This window comes from Coturnix japonica, chromosome 2, assembly GCF_001577835.2.
Source record: "Coturnix japonica isolate 7356 chromosome 2, Coturnix japonica 2.1, whole genome shotgun sequence".
Taxonomy (NCBI): Eukaryota; Metazoa; Chordata; class Aves; order Galliformes; family Phasianidae; genus Coturnix; species Coturnix japonica.
Genome location: NC_029517.1, coordinates 38,464,175 through 38,488,223, shown reverse-complemented (window position 1 = coordinate 38,488,223; position 24,049 = coordinate 38,464,175). Strand labels below are relative to the sequence as shown.

Here is a 24,049-nt window from a genome sequence, read left to right as displayed (position 1 = left end):
ATCTCTTAAAGCATGCCACAGAGTTGGATCAGTACTTCTCCTAACTGTATTGTCAATCCAAGTATCCTTATTTGTAGTCCAATTTGAGTAGCAACATTTTTTTGATGTTCATATTATTAATTTAGTTTCATTCATTGAGATTCTTCTATAGATTGTATTATTTGTTACCTGTTATTGTTCCACACAGATAGGTAAAGGAGCTCAGAATGCTCAGGTGTGTTATCAGAGCATAATCTGCACTCCCAATCAGCAAAATAATGATGCATACAAAGAGGTAAACATAAATGTTATGGAAAAAAAAACAACAATATTTGTGTGCAAGCAAAAGAAAATTGATTTATTGTTCTGTGTACAGTGATCTAAAACTTGGAGAATGTGTAATAAGAATTCCTAGCTTCTATAGTCAGCTACAGATTTAGCCTCATCTCTCTGTCTCTGTAAACTTAAACATGTACATCAGTGTGGCCAAATGTTTTCCTGTCTCTATGCATATACACACCTACTTCTATGTAAGTGAGTAAGCATGGATGAATATACATGTGGCAAGGGTGGGAGCTTGATGACCTTAAAGGTCCTTTCCAACCCAAGCCATTCCCTGATTCTATGATCTAATTTTCACAGTTCCTTTGAAAGACACACAGATTAAATGAAGTTATTTAGGCAATGAATGCTAACAATGGTCTACTCTATAACTTTTGCTTCCTTTGCTATACTATACTGTACTTACCTACTGCTCACTGCACAGACTGGACTCTCCAAGAGCCTGCCCACCTGCTTATGTTCTGAGTTACCCTCAGCAGTTTCCTCCAGACTCCTCCAGGCTTTGCTGGCTGGCCTGAAGCTGGCAGCTCAGCACTGTCGGTCTTGTTCATGATTTCCTGTGCTGTTGCCAACACATTTTACAGCTGAAGACATGGTTCTGAATCTTGCAGCTGCTCCTCAAAATAGAGGAGCTGATCCACCTCAAAGCAATCACTTGCTCTAGTAACCAGTTTCTCCAGGTGTCTCGTTATCTCCTCCTCACTGGCCTTCTGCTGCCTCGCCTGCTTCAGGTAGGTGTACACCTTCTCAAATACCTCTCCTCCCAGCTTCTGGATGGCAGATCTAAAGATAAACAAAGGCCAAGTCAAACTTACATGATATATTAATAAAAGCAATTGCAAGTCCCAAAAGTCCTGATTTTCCTTTTTTTTTTTTTTTTTTTCCTTTTTTTGTTAATGTTGTTGCTCCCTTGGATTAAAATGTGATAATAACACAGCTTATTTGTCTGACAGCAAAAGGAACTAAAACTTTCCATGGAACTTCTCTATAGCCGTGTTAAACAAAAAACCCAGGAATAAAAACCTGGCCATAATAAAGTCATAGGACATACGGCCATTGCCACTGCCGCAAACCGCCATTCCTTTCCATGCCAAATCCGACACACTGCTTTATCTTCAGCAAGTCCTATATGTACACATAGATTATTGCCCCTTTGTTTCATCAAAACCAAGAGAAGCATCCCCAGTCAACCACACTTCAGTGGCACTATAGGAAAATAAGCACATAAGAGAACATGTTGCTTCATTTTAGCTTCTATGAAATAACAAGGAAACTATTGTACCAGATCAGCAAAAGCCACATGGCATTCTGTCTTCTACAGCACTATCCTCTTATCAGCTGGCAGATCTGTAACTCAGTGACAAACAGTACAGTCACAGAAACTTAATGTTGATTTATAAAGATCCAACTGAAAACTGCAATACAAAGAGTAAAACTTATTCTTCCAAAGGCAAACATCTTTACATTCATGTGCCACACATCACAAGTAGTGGCATTCCCAGCAGTGGAGGGTTCGTAATATTTTGATAGACTAATATTAATTTCTCTTCATTGTGTCAGAAACTCTGCCTGCTCCATGTAAGTCTGCTGTAGGGACTGCATTCACCTCACTGTTTAAACAAACCTGCTTAGGTTCACACACTCCAAGTTTCTAATTGGACCTGAATGGTGCCCATCTATACAACACCCATGGCAAGACTGAGACCTGAATGGCATCAAACAGGAGAGTTTGCTGGCGAACTTTGTGAAGACATCAGCAATTTGTATTGAAAAACATCTTATTTTGGTTAGGTAAAGCGGTGGCCAGCAGCCTTTCCTCCCAACAATATTTTGCTAGGATTACAAGAGTATTCAGGTGGGGCATTCATTTCTTTTTCAGGAAATCCCTGGAGATTCTCAAGGCCAGGTTGGATGGGGCCCTTGGCAGTCCACTCTACTGAGTGGCAGCCCAGCCCAAGGCAGGGAGTTGGAACTGGATGGTCTTTAAGGTCCCTTCTATCCTAATTCATTCCATGATTCCATGATTCTATAAAATCCTTTGGGGAGCTCTTCAATAAAATTTCTTAGTATAGCAAAACGAAATTTCTCTGAAAAATGTCTCCTACCTACTAAACTAAACTAATGATATCTGAAATTCTAATGCTGTAACATATTTCTTGAGCAATACACATATCGTGTCCCTAGCACATAGAAATATTTGATGCCTTAACTCTTTGCATGGTGGAAATTCTTTTAAACAAAAAGTAGTTAATAGGAAGTGAACTCCCTGCAGGTCCAGGTGTGACTCAGTCTTGCTTCCCATAACTGGAAAACAGGTTTTTTTTTCTTCCAACAGTGATGTTCAGGGGAAAATAAAAACTGCTGGAAGTGATCAAATGTCAGACTATGGCAATCAAGGGATTAGATTAGCACAGAAAGCTAAACAGGAATTTGTTCAGCAAGTAATGGAAATTCCTTCAAATCTCAGCAGAATTCCTTAAAATCTCATCAGAAATACTGTACGTCTCTCCAGTGGTTAAAAATCAATCAATGAGAAGCTATTTAGAAATCATGACTGCTTCATCAATGCCTCTAGAGATCCTTTCTTTCTTCTCTTGTCAACAAATTCTTGGTTTTTTTTTTTGTCATTCCTTTCTATTTAAAGATGAAAAATTAAGCAAACACATACCTCAGGAGTATTGCTTCTGTTAGTAAATGTTACCTGCAGACTGGAATCTTTTCAGTGTAGCTTGGCAGAGCATGCAAATTAGCTCCTATGTATAATACCTGATACAATAGAATTAGGGGAAAAGTGCTCATAGCTTGAAAATTAAGGGGTAGGTGACAAAAATTATAACCTACTTTTATAAAAGAACTCATCAGGTTCTATTTGGGTTTGAAAGCTGCATTAATACGAGTCTGCTACCACACAAGAACATTTTCTGCGATGGGGACAGAAATCTGGGATCTCAGTAAGTATCAAACTCAGTACTGAATCTTTTAGTATACCAACAGACTGGGGAAAATGATTTCCTAGAAAGCAAAATTGGCTCATTACAACCCTGATCTGCACCAGTGGATATTTTTCCATCCACATGAAGATCTACAGAGGCACAGTGATGGGTTTTGCACCACATTCCCATTCATAGGTACTATTTCACATGAGGTGTGGCATTTACAGATTCAAAATAGCTAAAGGCCTATCTTGTGAATGTGCTGTGAGAAGCATCACAGAGCTCCCCTTTACACCTCCATGTATTCTGATTATCAGCCATTTACTCTTGTAGCTCACTCACCTCCAGACTCACTATTGTCCCCCAGAAATGAGCCATCATCCCTTTCTCAGCCCAGATCCACAAGTACAGTGGATATCTGACATAGAATCATAGAATGGCTTAGGAGACATTAAAGAACACTGAACTCCAACTCTCTGCCATGGGCAGGGCTGCCACCCACTGGATCGGGCTACCCAGGGCCCCATCCAACCTGGCCTTGAGTGCCTCCAGGGATGGGGCACCACAGCTCCTCTGGGCATTACCTTTTTTTAAATTGCCTTACCACCCACTGAGTAAATAACTTTTTCCTAACATCTAACTTTCTCCTCTTTTAGTTCAAAGCCATTCTTATTTTTTCTATCACTATGAATCAGACCATGTATAAAGTTACCCATTCTATGTCTTAGCTTCTGTTTTCTCACTTTCCACCATTCCACCTGGACCGAGGAAAACATTTCTGCTGTGACATCCCCAGTAGAGCTGGAGGCACAGACAGCTACTGCCAGCCCCTGCACAGTCATCCTTGGCAGCTGTGGTTTGGAATAAAATGCCTCATGCTGCCAGCTTCTGTGAAGCACAGAATAAATGCCTAGAGAAAATTAACTGGAACAAGCCCCAAAGGCCACAGAGGCAGACAGATATCTGATTTGTGGCTAATGATAGGGTTTTGGCATGAGACAGAGAGTTAGTTCTGTTAAGGATAAGGTGCTTCCAAGCATCTGAGAAGCATATCAATATCAGCTAAATCATAGGCACTTAGCACTTTGACTCACTGCCAGTGTCGGAGGGGAGCTAAATAGGAGTCTTCAGAATGGCAATTTTATACTCAGGGTGTCCAACTGTGCCTAAAAATGTGCCAAGTCATTCCATGGTGCTGGGTCCAAATGAATGCATCAAGATATCTGGTAATTTGCAATTGATTTCCTACGCATCAGTGCAAAATTACTAAAATCTGACAATACAATAATGTGTTCCCGGCTGACTGAGGAAGCTGTAAATCTTTCCCTGGGTGAACAAAGAATTTCCTATTATCCTGCCGGCCTTTATTTTGACAGTAGTGCTACTAGCTATGTGTTAATATTTCTTTTCTGTTCTGGAGATCAACTACAATACACCTACCTTTATTCAGCACTGATAAAAGCCACAAAACGAGATTAATGCTGAAGTTTGTGCTCCTCCATGGGTGTCAGTAGATGGGTTAGTATTTCTCAACAGCTTTTCATCACCTACCTTGAAGGATGACCATGACACAAATCAGCAGCTGGGGGGAGGGGGTTACAGCTTATCTCTTGGGGATGTCATTCTGCATGATAGTAACCATCATTTAAAACCATTCTGCCCTCTCTACTTTGTCCCCAAGGGGAATCAGCCTTTCCTACACAGCATTTTTACAGTGCTTCAGGAAGCTGTGGCATGGGTTATTCTTCAGCCACTACACACTACAGCTGAGCACACCAGGACAGCGCTGTGCAAGACCCCCTCCATCAGAGAGCAGCAATAACACCTCACCTCTGCTACAGCAGACAGCAAACATGCAGCTCCTATGTCATCTACTGAAAATTTAGGGATTTCAAAATGCTAACCTTGCATATAATTACCTCACTGTGAACTATGAAATTTGTCTGAGCATGGAATATAAATCCAAGTGGATGGAGACAAGTGGATCATGATAAAGGCTGGCAGGGCATAAAAAAGTATGTCCCAGCAACGTGAAGGAGGTGATTGTCCCCCTCAGCTCCACCCTCTTGAGTGGAGTACTTGCTTGTCCTTTCTAGTTCTGATGTCTATCAGGTCTTGAGAATGTGGTAAGCATGGCAAAGTGTAAGAAAAGGGCATATGAAAAAAAGAAGAAAAAGTGGGATGAATTAGTATATAAAACCTAGTAAAATGAAATCTGAACTGTTAAAGACTAGCTCCTACAGTCACCTTGAGGCTTCAGTGGACTTTGATTTTCATTGTAATATCTCTGAATGAAAATTTCTTCACTTGAAGACAATGATAATTTTCATAACTCATCCTTAATTATTTCATACCTCCTGAACTAAAGCACCTTAATTTCATTGCAAGCAAAACTCTTAACACCCTGCTTCAAGTATCTGCAAAATTTAAAGCATGTTTAGTACATTTTCCCCTGAGATAGTAAGAATCTCATTATTTAAAGCTGTAGACACAGCTAAAAAGAATATCAATAATATTCTTTACGCATTTCATTTTCTGAGATAAATTAATTAGTAAAAGCTATTGTCAGCTCTTGGAAGAACTGTGAGTTAGAATTTAGAGCTGTTGATTCTATCTACAGAAATCAGAATACAATCTGGGAAAAGGGGAAATAATGGTTTTTTTTGGTGTCGTATGAGAAATAACTGGCTCCAGAACTCCAAGCAACCTGTCCAGTGAGTTAATTTGCACTGAGCGCTTAAGTCTTCATTGAATATGAATGATTCAGCGAGTGGAATACTATCATAAATCAATCACTCAGGGATAAAACCTGTCTTCTGGGAGAAGCCGGTAGAAATTACAGGCCAAATACTCATTACTCTAAGATAGTCTTTATGGTCTCTACTGGGAGACAGCAGGAGTTTCAGCAGAATATTTCCAGTCCTCTGGAGCTACGTGCCTAACCAATTTCCCATAAGATAGAGAAAAAAGAAAAAGAAAAAGAAGAAAAAAGATTAAAAGAAAAAAAAAAAAACGCTTTGTTTTTTCAGTGAAATATGCAAAAAAAAAAAAAAAAGATGATGAACTAAGAAGTTCTCTTTGAGTCTATTTTTATTACAGCAGCACTGCATTGCTAAGCTCTTTTCACAAGGGTCTGCTGAATGCCATTTGAGTGTTTACTACCTTTATTACTTCCACGTGCCTCAATAAACCCCCCAAGGTCACTATGCTGTATCTAGTAAACACTGTCAAGATTCTTTAAGTGTACCTATATTGAAAACAGACTATATAATTAATGGCATGTGTGAACATTCTCATATTTAGAAATGATTGACAAAATTAAGGCACTAGAAAACTGAATAGCTCAGTCTATGTATGATGTATGCGCAGCATGAGAAACTAGGGAAATTATGGGTTTTGTGCAAAACAAAAAGATATATTAGTCTAATTGTAATGTTTTGAGTGTTTGGGGCTACTTGACATTTTAAAATGGATGATTCTATATTAGTAATTGTGTGTTTTGTAACTGGAATCCAATTTTCAAACTGGATGAAAATTCTCTACTGCTAAAGCAATTATGACTTTAGTATCCACTTAAAAAAAGTCCTTAACAATTCAGGATAACAGAATGGCTCACAGTTCTATGAAATGCAGCCCAGTAAAGAAGGTGAAAAAGTCTGAGGTTTGTTTTTTTTTAACATATCCAAGTAAATTTTCAAAATCTTACAGTACATTTAAAGTGTTGGACTTGAGGCTCAACAATGTGTAAAATGAACACCAGGATGAGCATCCCAAGAAACCACATCAAAGCTTAATTATGCTATTTTGCACACTGGCTAATAGACCTACTACCACGTTTTCTCCCTGTATTTATTCCAAGTTCATCATAACTTTGCCCATAGGATGGGGTTGGAACTCAATGATCTTTAAGGTCCCTTCCAACCTAAGTAATTCTATGATTCTATCATAACTATAGTGACATATAGCAAATAACCCAGTATTGATTTAATTTAGGCTACATGGCTGAAGGTTTTGTACCAGAGTCAACACATGTCCTGTTCTACAGACTGGGTAAAAATCCAAGGACATTTATATTAGTGACCTGGGACTTCAAAACAGAATCCCATTTTCCACAACCATAAAGCTGGAGCAATATATATATATATACACACTAACTTCAAAGGAAAATAAAAAAGAAAAAAAAAATGTGGAAAAATACACAGTTCTTGCCAAATACTTTTCAATAGCATCTGATAAATTCTGACCTTGCTCATAGCTGGCAGGGTGTACTTTGAGATCTATATAATCAGTACATCACCACCTAACAACTAAATTATGAATCACTTGCAACTTTTGCTGAGCTCAGATGTATTGGAGAACCAGCACAATCTCTGCCATAGTCCTCTTTCCCCTCCTACAGTACACATCAGGGTGAAAGCCTGTTGAAAAGAATAAGAAGAAAAACTGAGCAGTCACTAAAATTGAAGGCAAATAGCTGTAATACTCTGGATGTGCGTCCTGACAATTTTAAAGATGCCATCATTTGCAACTCAATAGTATAGAAATTCAGTCATGTTACAGCACAAAACACATTCAACCTGAAGATGTGAAACATGAACCTCACTAATTCCACTGCCATTGCTCCCCGTGTGACTCTTGCGCATGCTGGGCAGAAAAGGAGGAGCCACTTGTAATGAACCATTTCTTGAGAAATATGGATCTACTCAAGCATTGTGATTTAAATCCTGTGTGGGAGCTAGGCAAGGTCTAAATGAATACAGTGGATTTTCTAAGAGTTACGCTTTCACATCTCTCCTTACATGGAATCACAGAATCATAGGGGTTGGAAGGGACCTTCAGAGATCATTGAGTCCAACCCCCAACTACCACTCTAATCATGAAGATATAATTTGATGAATCTAGATACCAACTAGATGTAAGGATTACATTCTATGTGCACAGAGTCTGAATGAGAGGGACAGTACCCCAGAAGTACTAGAGCAAGTAATCCTGGACAGTGGAACACAAGCATGCTCTGACCACTAAGAGATGGAGAATGGCCTTTGAAAATGAAGTGCAATAATACTGTGACAAGTAAGATGGCTATGCAGCTAATATTTTGGCTTAGCCCATGGAAAGTAAAAATCTACATTTACACTGTAAGCTGCTGTGGGATCACAACACTGAAATTATTACAGGAAAACAAAGTGTTAAACAGAATAACTGAAGTATGTATAAGAGGAAATCTCATGCTCAAAAACACTGCAGCATCAGTATCCTCAAGAATAATGATGTTCTCTACCTGGCTGCAAAAATCAGTCACAGCTCAGACAGCAGCAATACCAAATATGCCTCTTGTCTGCAAGAAAATACTTTAGTCCTCAAGTACATTTACATCATAATACTTTCAACTTGACATTTAAAGCAGCCAAAGGCCTCTGGGGTTTATTTATTTATTTATTTTAAGTTTAAAACTTCAGTTAGATTTTCTATATTTCTTGCATTTGGCTTCACCTAAAGATGTCCTCAGTGTCAATAACAAACTCATTTTCAGCAGGCTGAGAGTCAGCCCCGAGAAAGGCCCATCCAACATCTAATAAATCACTAAGTCAAATAGCCAATCTCTTCACAACAAGAGTTAAAAAATGTTCAGAAATAAATGTACACAGAGTCTTCAGCACTTCAGGCATTTTTAGGACTACTAATGTTGCAGAATATTCAGTGCCCATTCAATCACTTCAGTATGACCTCTCTTTATGAATTTTTAAGATATATTTGATGCTGACGTCACAAGCAAAAGAAGTATATATACATACTGTTCATGAGTCTTAACCAATAGTGTTATGAGCAGTCAGAGGAATAGAATAAAAATATCACTATATGCCTTTTCTCCATGACTTCTGAAAGACAGCTTTACTTACACTCAGCAGGTGATGATGAAGTCTTTTGCCTGATCATGGCAGACTGCTGTGTGTAAGGCTTCAGGGACTGACTAAGAGGTGCTTACTGCTGTGCTGAAGGATTTTAATTTACTTAAAATTTGGGGCATAAAAGCCTTTTCCTTTTACTGACATACATTTCATTGAATTCTAAATTGCATATTAAAGTTCACTGCTATTAAAACGACTCACTGTATGTATTCATGGATACCTCCACAACAGAGCACAAAGTACTCTGTACTAATAGGCCTTTTTCCTTTTTCTTTTTTTTTACAGTTTTGTTTCTTTCTACATTTTAAGCACAGAGAGAATAAGATATAAATTTTATTCCATAGATATTAAATTATGGAAGGAAAATAAATAAATGAATAAATAAGAAGAAACCAAAAAGACCAAAACAGCCTTATTTTGTAAAACACAAGTTCTCATTTTACAGAGCCCCCAAAATGAATTTTCACTACAATATTGAGAAGGTTTCAAAGGGAAGCTTACCCTCACTGAACAGCTGGGATGCAAATACTACATAATAAAGGGAGGTGTAATTGTGAATACAAGCATCAGCACCAAGGCCCCAAATAAGGGCTTTTCTTTTCCATAAATTTCTGCTAACACTTGTCTTATTTCTTACTTTTAGATCATGAAGCTGTGTAGCGACTTCAGATCTCAAGCATACATCGTAAGACTTACCATACGCTTGTCAAGAGACATCTGAGATAGTCAGCTACGTGGAAAGAAGGGCCTCATAAGAAGATACACCAAGATGAAAAGGAATATCACAGAATCACAGAATGTCAGTGACTGGAAGACACTTTGAAAGATCTCCTAGTCCAATCACCCTGCTGGAGCAGGAACACCTAGATTAGGTCACACAGGAATGCTTCCAGGCTGGTTTTGAATGTCTCCAAAGAAGGAGAACCCACAACTTCTCTGAGAAGCTTGTTCCAGTGTTCTGTTACCCTCACCATGAAGAAGTTTTTTCTTGTATTTATGTGGAACCTCCTATGTTCCAGCTTGCACCCACTGCCCCTTGTCCTATCATTGGATGTCACTAGGAAGAGCCTTGCTCCATCCTCCTGACACGCACCCTTTATGTACTTATAAACATGAATGAGGTCACTCCTCAGTATCCTCGAAGCTAAAGAGACCCAGCTCCCTCATCATTTCCTCATAAGAGAGATTCTCCACTTCCTACATAAAATCTCCTTCTTTTTTTTTTCAATTACGTATCTAAAAATGATGGGCCGATTTCTTTTAAAGTAGATGTTGACCTCTATGCTTTCTTAAGGGTGCTGCTGAATAAAGCAATCTATTCCGCCCACCAAGCTTTTCAGAAGCAGAAAACAAGCATTTGTTTCAATGACTATTCTAAAGGTTTTCCCTAGGGACAAAGTCAAAATTCCAGGTAATGAGAACTGACAAAGCTTTGGATATCTTGATAAAGAGGCTTTGACAAGCTTTATGGACATGGTATAACAATTTGATCTGATGGAAGAAGGTGCTTTAGGGTTTTCTGAAGAACAGCGTGGCTCTCTTCTGAGATGCGTAACTGCGAAATCTCTTTTGGGTAACATCAGTGAAACTGCCATTCATTTCTCCTAATTTCTCTTTCTGGTGAAGACAATTTGTCTCTAGAGAACATGTGAGAGTATAGCTTCTCAGATTGCAGCAGTATCATCAGGGATAGCAACCACCATGAGAATGAGATGGTGGCCAGGTCAGAAAATACTCCTCCTGTTTCCTACATCTAACAAGGCTCCTAAGCCTAAAAACTGTATGAGTCACAGAACTCTGTATACTTGGCTTACTTCCTACTGTTAGAATGCAAAGCTGGGAAGAGGCATGATGAGAAAAAGCTCAGATAACCTTTGCAGGAGCTAGTTCAAGAAACAGATTTCTTATAAACACCACAGAAGATCCTAATATTAAACTTGTTAGCATTGAAGTAGAAATCTTGCAGACAGAATGAGTTCCACTTGAAAGATAAATCTATGCTGCTATAAACTCTATAATGAATCCTGATATCAAGTATAACAAACTACAAACTGTTGTCATTGGAGTGGGTGATTTTACCACGGCTTTTACTGAGAGGATAACAACTCAAAATGCTGAAACAGGGAGTGCAATGGGATTGGTAAGATGATGTTGGACAAAATATTCACGGACTATAGAGAAGGAAGCTGGTGACTAAATCATAAACAGTCTCAAGCTAACATGCCTTTATATATTTAGATGTCTAGATATTCAGATTTCATATGGTCATACTATACTCAAAAGAAAGCACAGTGGCATGAGTAGATATTTAGACAGACTTCTTGAAACTATCTATTACAGTTCACAAGAGGGAATCTATACCCTTATTTTCCAAACAACCACAACAAGCAAAACCAAAGCAACCCCCTCCTCCAGTTTTTCTCTTAGTGATTCTTACTTTAAAATGGCTTACAGTATGGCTCACAGATACAGTCTGCTGGTTAACCTCAAGATGCCGGCTGGGTGGGCACTTGACCATTCTCATTCGGGAATCAGATGAAAAGGAAAGTGTTCCAAAACAATGAGGTCTAATGTAATAAATGTAAATGCTGAAATTAATCAGGCTTTTCATTAGCATTTGACTGTTTTATTAACTACACTGTGATGTGTCATTTCCAAAGGAACATACAACAGCACTTCCAATTTTTTTTCAGCATGTAACTACCATTATGTGCCAATCCTATTAGAACCAACAAACTGTGAAAGTAGAGAGACAGCACTGAAAAGCAGACTTTTCAAGGAGTGATTTAATTGTACCTCAGCCCAAGAGACAATGACCATGAAGCTCAAATAGTTAAGGTTTATTCTGTAACTGTAAGAACACAAGGTGAAGGCTGGAAGACCAACGAGTATTTTGACTAAACAACCCCACCTTGCAACTAGTCAGTGCAACATGGTGCATTTTAGGTTTGGTTTTTCTAAGTACTTTCTATGGAAAGGAATCAGACTGGCTGACTGTGAAACCTGTTGATTAGTTTCATAATAAGGACTAAACTGTCAAGTGAAACCCAAGGAACAGCTGTTTATTGCAATATCATAAAACAGAGAAGCTTGGTTTTAATCATCGTATCACTACAGGAAACAGATTTTAGCCTTTTTTTTTCCATTCTAGAATGAAGTGTGGGTGAGGGAGCAAACATGCAGCTCAGTGACCCAGACAGTGGTGAAAACAAACAAGATCTTGGAAAAGATGACAGTGATTGTGCAGATTACAAGAAAACAATCAGAACTGACTGTAAAACTTCAGCCTTTGTGCAGGCAAGTAGTTATCCAGTTTGTAAAACATATTCTTAGCATGCTACAGATTTTTGGGGGTGGGAGGCAACACAATATTATTTGCCTTCTGCCATTTTTCAAATGCATCTTTTTTGCTAAGGTACTGGTACACACAAATATGTTACTTACTCCCTCATGCGATTCAGCTTGGTCTCAGCCATAGTGCTGTTGAGAGCTCTGAATCCCTGGGGCACCACTGGAGCCATGCTGGTGACAGTTGCCGAACCTACAAATCAATGCACAGACATACAACCTCATTCACCTTCATCCCCTGAGCACTATTTCAGAGACAAGGGCAGTCAGGAGGAGGAAGAGTACTCCTGTTCCTCATAAGGTAGTGCCATATTAGGTAAAGATGAATTAGATTATTAAATACACATTAAGGGCAACTCCTTTTTCAGTGACATGTAGATTTATAACTCAAAAGAACCAGAATTGTAACATGAATTTTCCTGATGTGAAGGAAGTATTCTGTTACAGTAGAAAGAGCAGTTACTGAAGGAAATGCTGGGACAGACAAATATTCAACAAAATGAAATTTATTTGGACAATATTTATTTTCTTACACTGTTCTTGCACTTAGTTGTAAGAAAGAGTATGAACTCTCTTCCTAACAGGCAAGTCTCTCCTTTGGCACAATCATACCGTAAACTGGTAGTGTTTCACTAATCAGACAGTAAAATGACTTATGGCATCGCTTTCCTCTTCAGATGAAAGTACTTCGTGTAAGTATGTCTGTGACTATACATACATATATATACATATGCTAATACTCACACACACATACTTCCTGTTCACAAAGTTCATGTGCTGTTAAAGTATTTAATGACCTGAGACCAGAGCTGCTGAATCACAGAAGACAGACAGAACTGTCAGCTCAAATATCCTGCAATTTTATGTTGCCACTGCATCACACAAGCCTCTACCTAACCTTTGACAAAACCCTCAGGTTCAAGTTAGTGATTGATTTATTTATTGCCTCTACTGCTTTCGTTGGAAGACAATTCCAGAGCCATACTGTGACCTGCTGGCTAAAATCCCCCTTGATTTCCAGACAAATTTTCTTTATTGGCCAAATTTGTTCTCATCATTCTCCTGTGTTAGTCTCTCTTTTTGGCTTTCTCAGTTCTTCCCTTCACTTTTGAATATTCCTCTCATTTATTTGTAACTATGGGAGAAAAAAATATATATTCTGCTTTCACCTTCTTAATCCAAGTAAAGCAGCTATTTTAGTTCTTTCATGTAAAAGTATTTCGTATTAGGATTCCAGTTCCCCAGAGAGAAGAATGTATATCATGGTGGAACTTCTCTGTAAATCCATGGGCTGTGGCACACAGCACCTAAGTTCTGAGCAGCCATAACAGGGCTCTGCATGGGACACAAATAAGCCAAAAGTCACACAAAGAAGTTAATGCAATGCCTTGGCTACATAAACAAAATCTTCTCTCCAAGCAGGTGTTTTTGGCTTGGACTTAGCTGGGTTTTAGCTTGGATTGCATTAGCATTGATAATGTACAGCCAGAAGGAGCTTGCAGCTTCCCTTCTGCTCTGAGGAGTACAGACACCCCCAGACAGTACAGAATGCATCTCCTGAATGCATAACCATGACTTCCCCAGTAGTGAGGCTCACTGCTCTTTGAGCTGGCAGGGAATTAGGGTCCAGATGTGGGGGCTTGGGCTTTGATATCATTGTCAGACTTCAAAGACTGTTACATTTTTTTCTGCCCTGAGTACAAGTGGTCTAAAGAAAACGCAAGCCTTGCATTCTTTTTAGGACTGAGCACATTTAACCACAGGCCCCAGCAAAATTCTAATATTTATATTATTACGGGATATATCACTGTTGTAAGAGCACAGCAAACTCTTCCTACTTAGTGGGTTCAGTCTATTCATTGCTACAATACTTTATCTCCCTTTTTTCTTACGTTTGTTTATTAAAGGCATCCTTCTTGTTTTTTGCCTAGGATTCCAGTCTAAATAATTCTTACTTTGCCTACCCTCAACAATGGCAGTTGGCTAAAAAATGCTTCCTCTTTAAATACAAACTAGTATCTATCTTCCCCTTCATTAAATATGATCTTCTGGGTACTGTGAAGCAGCTGCAAGGACTAGAGATTGTAGGATGCTGTAAAGTTACAAATGCTTATAAATAAATAAATAAAAAGAAAAAAAGAAAAGAAAAAGAGTTCTAAGTGAAATCCACTAACAGCTTTTCACATTGTTACTATGAAAAGCCTCAAAACTGTTCCTAGAGTGATTCATAACCCACACCAAATTCTAAATCACAGGGATTTTCTTATGAAGCAGTTACTTGATCAGGAATATATTTTGCAACCAGCTTCCCAGCTTGCAACAGTCTGCTTACCCATACGTCAACAGAACAAATAACTACGCTTCTTCAAAAGGTGGCTAAGTAACTATATGCACTGCTAAGCAATTTACCATTCTTGATTAGGTAAACTAAATCAAATGAAAAAACAAAACTAGTGATTTCTCAAAGCCAAGTACTTTCACTTCCTATATATATTTAAAAGATGAATAGTCTTCCAGTCTCTAGCAGAGAACAGAGGCAAAACTGTTCTCTTGGGTCATGGAATACCAGTTTTGTGGCTCTCACTGCAGCCTTCTCACTCTGTCAAAGGGAAAAAAGATGAAAGAAATACTCTGCTCACATTTACTCATAGATACTTACAGTAAAAAAAGATTATTAGCTGATGTCTGTACATTACGTATTAAAGGAATTCATACTCACGTTTCTGCTAAAACCCCAAGAATTGTTGACAGACATCTACTGCATCTCTTGATAATTCATTATGTGTTAAGAAACTACTATCTCCACTGAATCATAGACTACTGGTTTGGATTTGCTTTTTCAGCTTTCATTTCCACATATGAGATCCTCCAATGCCTTTTTCTCTAACACTGAAAAGCTCCTCAGAATCAGATGTATTTTCCTGAGTTTATAATATATTTAAAAACACAAACTGACCAAACTGTCTCCAACCTTCCCTTTACTTAAGATAAGAAGACTTAGTAAACCTTAAAGGTCGTTTTTCAAACTTTCTTTCATTTTGTAGATCTTTTCTTGGATGTACTCAATTTTTCATGCTTTACTAGCACGGATTATGTTATCTCAAATCGACTCTACACAGAGCTGCATAGCCAGTCCCAAGTGAAGTTTGCATAGTACCAAAGCACAGACATTCATGGTCATTTACTGGAAAACTGTGGGGAGAAAACTCAGTCGATTCAAAAAGTCCCAGGATTTTACCCTTTATTTCTGAGTTTTTGTAAGAATGAAACTCCATATATGGAAAAAAAAATACAATTTTTCTGCATCATTTTCATCACGGCCATTGCTGACATTTGAAAAAAAAAAAAAAGCTCTAACTTTATTCTACTCAGATGTTCTCAAAGATATGCTTGAAACTGTACATATTATTATTTTTTTTACAACTCCTTTAACAATGAAAAATGGTATGAGAAATTCTGACCTGTCAAAGCTCTGCAGCCACCCTATTACTGCCACGAAATTCCTCATGTTTTCAGGAGCAGTCATTACAATAATGTTGCAGGTCTGCAGCCCAGCAACATGATATTGCTGGTGCTTGTGCCAGCCAACAGGCTTGGGTCTGGCTTTGCAAGAATTCAGCACTGAGGTCTGTCAGGTTTTGCCTGGCTGGTGCTATTGGTTTCATTTCCACTTATCTTTGTTTTCTTAGAATCACAGAACCATAGAATGGTTTCAGTTGGAAGGGATCTTTAAGATCATCTCATTTCAACCCCCCTGCTACAGGCAGGGATATCTCCCACTAGAACAGGTTGATCAAGGCCCCAACCACCCTGGCTTTGAACACCTCCAGGGAGGGGGTATCCACAACCTAGCTGGGCAAAACAGACTTTTCTACAACCAGACTTTTTGGATGGATAGTAGAAACTATCAGTTACTTATGTAGAATGGCAAATTTTTATCAAACATGATTAAAGAAGTAATGTAGAGAAATCTGCCCAATATATCAACAGAAACTTTGAGAAGCAGAGATATAGGATGAGGCTATAGGCAAAGAACTGTAAGAGGCGAGACATAAACTGGCACTGTGGGGCCTACGTATACAAACAACTTTCTAGTTAAAGAAATGCAGACCTGGAAGTGGGTGAAAGTAGCTTTAGCATTTAGGGTTAACAAAGAGAACATCTAAACTATGTAAAATGCACATGTTTTTAATATGACATGAATTTGTTGGCCAGTGAAGGAAAACCAATGGTGGCAAACACAAGAAAACTCCCCCAGCTGGATCCTAGAGTGAGGAAGAAGCATTTCTGGTGAAGGATTGTAAGTGCTGAGGGCTCACCAGATCCCCTGATGTGCTAGGCTGAAGTTACCAGCATTAGTACCAGTGGGAAGGTGAACACAACACCAGACAAAGCAGGAGTTACAAGATGCATGGATTAAAAAAAAAATACATTACTATAAAGAACCTTTTTTCTTTCTTTTTTTTTTTTTTTTAAAAAAAAAAAAACAGCCGTAATCATTTCTTCATTTTCTTTCTCTGTAATTTCTGTAATTATTAGACCTGGAGTAACACTAATTATTTGATTAGACTGTTAAGAAAATGGTCTCCATGCATTCTGAAGAGTTCCCTGTAACAACACAACTGAAATATCTTTTCATATCATAAATTGATATTTTTTTTTTAAATGAAAAATGATTAAAGTGCTGCGAGAATGCTGGAAAAAAAAGAAAAAAAAAACAAACAAAAAACAACCCAAAACCAACAAAACAACCAAACAATATGATACAAGCATTTCTGGTTAATAAGCGCAATGCTTCTAGGTTTTTACATCCTGACGTAAAATACAATAATCCTGGCTCATAGAGTTCTGACTAAGATGCCCTTAACAAGATGGGATATAGATTATTTTAAAGATAGCTTGTACTCTGCCTAGCTTTATAGGTTGGCATTGAAAGAACTTAAAACAGTAAATATTCAAAGCACTTCAGCAACACTGAGCATACAAAGATAAAAGTGATCCTTGTAGATTTCTGTCATATTATCATCACAGGTATTTGTTTGGAATAGATGATGCAAACCTAATTACTAGCACAGCTTTGAGAAAAGCTTTAAGTTTCACAGCAGAGTGGCCAGATGTTTTTTTAAATTATTAAATCATAATTTAATTCTTAATATCATCATTTTAAAAGTCATCTTCTTTTTCACATCCTTCATATTGAATGAAAAAGAAGAAGACAAGAAACTCTTTAAACTAAGAATTATTTTCCAAAGAATTCCATTGTTTGGCTTTGGGTAATACTCTGGATTATTCCCAGAAGCCACTAGGGCACTAAGCCTCTCTTACATTAAGAAAACGAATTGTTGAAGTATAGAGAAACATTTTGTTCCCATTTCTACTTCTGTAAACCTCCTGCAGTCATCAGGGCTGCAATTTTATAAATCAGTGTAAAATTTGAATACCATGAGATCGATTAGTGTGAAGGCAAAACACATGATAACAAGCTTTCATTCAGTCATAAAGATCACCCTGACATGGAACCCCGAAGGTGATCGGAGAGTGACTGAGTGTGATGCCCATACCTTTGACTATTCCCTTTTATCCTTTTTCTTCTTCAGTTTCCTCTGCCATCATTCCATGCTCATGAGCTGGTGTGAAACAGAGCTCAATAATGGAGGAATCACTGCAAGGAGGATATCCCAAGCTTCCCCTATAGTCTCATTTCAAAGTCAGAAGTTTATCGTGACCAGTGATCGTAAACGAGGCACCAAACCAAGAAGAAACAAGGCTGCTTTCATGCTAACCACCCACAGACTGCTACAGGCACGGCTTAACTCAGTAGTTTTCCAGTGGCTAGCCCAGCTCCAGAAAATAGCCATCTTTCATTTAGATCTTCTTTTCAGCTTTTCAGTAGACTATGAGAAACCAGAGCTGGAAACTCTAGATTTACAGAGAGAATTTGCAGGAGACTTTAGGATTAAATTGCAAACATTTTTTGCAGTAGATTAAGAATGCAATTTTCTGGAAGATCACTTTGTTTAGATTTATTTATTTATTTTCAAAATGGAAATAATGCGAATGTGATGAGTAAGAATGCTTAATAACAGCTGAAACTATATTTAAAGAAGAAATAGCATCTTACCCAATGAGCTATTATTTAGGACGCTCTCCAAATGCTTGACCATGGCTTCAGTATCACTGTCCTGAGGGTAAATGAAATAATGAACAACATTAGTGTGACCAAAATCCTAAATTAAAACATAGTGTACAGAGGCATGATCCCACAAACATAAAGGATGCTAGTTACATCAGAGTGTCAGTACTAGACTACAAGAAGGTGAATACATTGTTCACAACTTTTTAAATCTATTCTTCCCTTAAAGCAAATGTTTAGGAATGGTGTTCTATAAAAGCAATTATTTAAGTCAGATGTCTAGCAGAACACAAGCATGTAGGACAGTTATGTTTGTAGCTTAAAGAATATGTTTATTTCTGAGGTTGGTGTGCAATATTTGAAAATATACCAGCATTTTATTATTGGTTGTCCTTGAAATATCTATAATAAGATTCGAAAAGGAAAGTATAGATTTCATAACCATTCCAAAATTTCTTAGACTTACCATATTTACCACTGCAAATTAATACCTATGTTTCATTTAACTGCACCTACTCACGTATTTTGTAACAATGAATAATTGAGACTTTAATTAGGAAAAGATTTTAGACCTTTTCTATTTTGAGTTTTCTGCTACAAGGCAGATAATTAACAGTTTTGCCACGATAACTTTCACATGAAATGTTAGTCATGTTCTTTGATGAAATTTAAGATCTGGCCATTAAGAAAATATTGAGCTCTAGAAAGCACATCACATTACATTAGAATGGAAGAGGATGCCAAGTCAGGCACAAGGAACCTAGCAAAACAGCTCTGGGGTAACAATGCACAGACTACCCACTGTGCTGATCCATTGGATCTATAATTCACTGGAGGTGTGATGATAATTTATACTATATCACTGGAGCTACAATTTATGCCAGTTGATTATCTGACTTGATGATCTCAGGAGCAACCTGGAAACTGGAAATAGGGAGATAATGTACAGCATTACTAGACTTTTAAATAGTGAAGAGGGCTAATTTGCTATTAATATTATCACTAAAAGAAAGCACAAAGATCAAAGAGATAAACTGCAGTAGAAAGCTTCTCAGCTAAATCAAAGCAAATGTGAAACTTTCATGGTTCACTGACTTCTCAAGATGAAACCCCTTCTATGTTTCCTATTTTCCAATTTATTTTTAGTAATAGTTTCTTGTTCTCTTTCACATTGTTTCTCGTGCAATTAGAAACCCTCCTTAAAACAAAAAACTAAAGAATAAAGAATAGAAAAGAGCCATTGGCTCAAGAAGCTAGAAATCTGGAAACATAACTGACAAATTCTTGCTTGAAATCTGGCAATCTGCATATAAGCTGCAAAAGAGAAGGAAAAAGGACACTGAACTCCAGTGTTACAACCAACACAACCAAGATGAGATGTTCACGTGCGTAGGGCTTATAACTGGTGAAAATTCCACATCTACAAGTGGGCAATGCAGTTGAGATCACACAAACTGTATTTAAAGTTAGCAACAAATACAAAGTAGATGCCTCAGCTCCCATCCTAAAACTTTCAATTATACCAATTAAGTGCCTGACTGCACCTTCTTATATGAAAAGGTATCATTTCATAAGGCCACTACTCCATCTATCATGACGTCTGTGGGATTCTAACATAGCAGGAATTAAGAGCTTCAATCCCTTTTAACATTATGCATCCCAACGTGTTATTCAATTAGATGACTTGTCTGACCCCCTACTACTGCATGAACTACTGCACAAATATCAGAGGGTGAGGGTTTTTTTTTTAATTTTTGGTTGAAGTAATGGGGTCGCCATTAAGCACTACCAGACATAGCATTTCTGCACTCCATCTGCACAAAATTAATGAGTAAAGCAATCTTGACATTGGATAATTGAGAAGTTAGCAATGATTAAAAAGGTAAATACCTTCCAGGTCCTTGTCCTGTACTATAGTGGATTGACTTTCAAAAGCTTAATTTGTAAAGGTATTTTTGAAGAAAGAGTTAAAGAGTATGAATTCTATCATAGAAACAGGAGTGGGAGTTTTGGTATTAAGTAGATGACTGCTGAAGCAATGCCCTGCTACACTCTAGCAAGATCAAATTTATTCTGGTAGGATTTGAAGCTTATTATTAAAGTTGAGCATGATACCACCTACCTTTGAGTGGGATTCATCTCACATAACTGTTGACATCCAGAATGAAGATGCCCCATGCATGCTAATAACTGCAGATCTCTTTACAATCACCAGAGAGAGAGGTACCTCTCATCATATTCAATATGACCCACACATTAGGTGTTCTTGCCAAGATAAAATTATTCCTTAAAAACGTGTATTTCTCCTAACTGTATAAAGTTTATACTCAGTTAGGTCAGACATGGGAGTACAGCTAAGTCCAATCTGCTTTGTCTTCATGCTTCCTGCAGAATTTTTTACTCAAGAAAGGGAAAAGACAAAATTCTTTTCAATCCCCAGGAAAAAGAAAAGGTGATTGTTTCAATACCCCCAGAGACAGTTCTGTCATATCTAAGATGCTAGTCAATAGGAAAGAAAATAAATTCAGGCTATTTGCTTCTTTGATAAAAAGTCATGAGGAACAAATGCTCTGAGAGGGTGTGCTTTCCAACTCAGCCTGGGGAAGCCAATTTGCAGAGGACCAGTGCACGGTGTGCGCACAGACTGCTGATAAAGCAAAGCCACACAGCCTGGAGGAGCTGGATCCTGACAGGAGACGTCAGTGGGACAGCTCTTCCAACCTTACACCAGTCCTTGTCACCACTGAAATCTCAATCACTACAAAATGACTGAATGACATTGCTCAAATCTTGCTGTCAACACCTGATTTATTCTGCATTATTGAGAAATCTATTTTTATCTTCTGCCCTTTGTTAATTCTAAGCACCAGTCTGCCTTTTCAAAAACAGTATTGATTGACACTTAATGATATTGCCAATGAAAGTTGAATGAAAATTTTAACAGGCTTTCTAAAATAGAAAAATGGGAAGAAAAAAAACCCCAACATGTAAAGACTGATAAAAGTGAGCAATAATTTATTTTTAAGATTCCACTGTGGTAGATTTTTCAAGCAACAGTTCTTGGATTTTTGAGTGTTGTGAGTAAACACAGATGCAGCAAAGTGCAACAAAGCATCGCCTCAGATATTACACTGATTTCCAACACACACTATTTCTTAAGACCACTATTGTATTCACTGTTAGAAATTGCTGTGTGTTTAGTTTGAAAAGTGAGAGGACACGTCAAGATTGAATGAGGTGTTTATGAGTAAACTTCAAGTTTAACTGGATGAGAGAATTTCAGGATTAAACGCCAATGTGGCAGAAGTAGCATTCTGATTTCTCACAAAGGTATTTAATTTCTGCCTTAAAAGCTACATCTTAAAATACCAATTCATTCAAAAATTTCAAGGAATATTAAAAGTCATTCATAATTTAATGAAGAGTTTTAGCAAACTTGGTTGGTTCTATAGAATACAAACAGCAGCATATTCTACTCTTTTGCATACTTTTGCACATTAATCTCACCAGCATTTCTCATCCTAAGCAAAACCAGACAGTACAGTTCAGAAGCACTGCAGCAAAATGTTTTAAGTTGATGGCCCAGCATAGAGAGTAATTGTTCCTGAATGCCTCAGGAAGATCCATTTTCAGAACTGACTTGGCCATTTAAGTTCATTGATTTCACTGAGACTTGATCACTGAAGACAGGATTCATTGCAGCTCTTTCTGATCAGATCTAAATTAGGTGCCTTTTCCAATAATCTTCAACCTTCAAACGGAGAGTTTCTGGTGGCAACCTTACCTGGCAAAGCTACTTTAAGTCCTTCAATAATAAGTTTATTTTTATTTACACTTTGTAAGATTCTTGGGAAATTTTAGAGATGTGCTGATCAAGACTTGCTGTTGTTAACGCTCACTGTTATCACACTATACTGGAAAATATGATTAATATCATATTAATATATGATAATAAGACAGGAAGATGGAATTCAGACCCTCTGCTTGAAGTATTCTTTCAGCTTTAACTTAACTCAGGTATAACTAACATTACATGAGAGAACCCCACTCTGTGTTTATGGCTACAAGGAAATTTACTGATAGCAATCCACCTTAAGGCATTCATGGGAGTATGGCCCGTAATCTTGAAGAAATGAAAGAATCTTTCACATCAATGCATATGTATAATTCATTTAAAAAATACTCCTACAACTAATTCACGATGCTGATATAGACACACATTCCTTACAAAAGCAAATTTCAGTAATATCAGTAGGAGAAAATCTTGGAAGGGATTTTCCCTAAGAAAACATTAAATGCGTACTGTTTCCCCAAAGGTCTCTCACACACCTGGTGATCTGCCTTAGATACAGTATGTGTCACTTCCACATCCTCCTCCGTTTCACTGTCTTCTGAACAGGATTCAAACTCTTCATTATAATATTCTTCTGCAATTTGTGGGTCTTCAGGGATCTCTAGAGGAAATTAAGAGTTCATAGTGTTATGTAGACAGACAATATTCATGATCTTAGAAAGATGCAATGGATTTTACATCGCTCATCACTAACAGCACATTCTGAATTTGAAAATTTTTCGATAGGTTACCAAATTAAAATGTTCATCTTTGATGGCATGATAAGCTGCCTCTGTCAAAAGGTCACATCCTAATCACATGGAAATTAATGACCTCAGAAGATCTATACTGAGTTTGGGGTGAAATCAATGAACCATAGAATAACTCAGACTGGAAGATAGCTCAGGGATCATCTAGTTCAGCCTCACTCAGAACATGGTCAGCTTTTACTGAATCCAGCTTTTGTGAGCTGAAATTATGCCCCAGTTTGGTTTTCTCTAAAATATGTTACTTCCCTAGGCCTGCTTACCACACCGTGGCATCCTGGCTCCTATCAGGAACAGTGAGGTGAGCAGGACTAGGGAAGGAATCCTGCCCCTGTACTCGGCATTGGTGAGGCACCACCTCGAGAACTGTGTCCAGTTCTTAACACAGAAAGGACACTCAGGTGCTGGAGCAGGTCCAAAGAAAGGAAACAGGGCTTGTGAAAGGCTTGGAGAATATGCTCTACAAGGAGCAACTAGATGAACTGGGGCTGTTTAGTCTGGAGAAAAGGAGGCTGAGGGGAGACTTCACTGCTCTCTTCAAATACCTCAAAGGTAACTACAGTGAGAGCAGTGTTGGTCTCTTACAGCTGACAGGTGACAGGACAAGGGGAAATGGCCTCAACTTGTGCCAGGGGAGGTTTAGGTTGGATATCAGGAAAAGCAACTTTCTGTACAGAAAGGGCCGTGAAGCACTGCAATAAGCTCCGCAGTGAGGTGGTTGAGTCACCAACCCTGGATGTGTTTAAAAACCGTTTGGATGTGGTGCTCAAGCACATGATTTAGCAAAGGGTTTTTAGTTAGGTTAG

The 24,049-nt window shown here is 38.0% G+C and overlaps 1 protein-coding gene across 4 annotated transcripts in view; it reads right to left on the bottom strand.

The window, feature by feature from the left end:
• Positions 1–310: 310 nt before the first annotated feature.
• NEK11 (NIMA related kinase 11) overlaps positions 311–24,049 on the bottom strand; it is a 72,347-nt gene continuing 48,608 nt past the window's right edge. For 3 of the 4 annotated variants that reach the window (XM_015854045.1, XM_015854044.2, XM_032442381.1), the window contains 4 exons: positions 22,974–23,098; positions 18,633–18,693; positions 12,608–12,704; positions 311–1,104 (listed from right to left, as the gene is read on the bottom strand). In XM_015854045.1, the coding sequence (XP_015709531.1) occupies positions 900–1,104; positions 12,608–12,704; positions 18,633–18,693; positions 22,974–23,098 (488 nt within the window). In that variant the 3' untranslated portion in view covers positions 311–899. The remainder of the gene's footprint in view (positions 1,105–12,607; positions 12,705–18,632; positions 18,694–22,973; positions 23,099–24,049) is intronic. The other variant, XM_032442382.1, reaches the window with a different exon arrangement.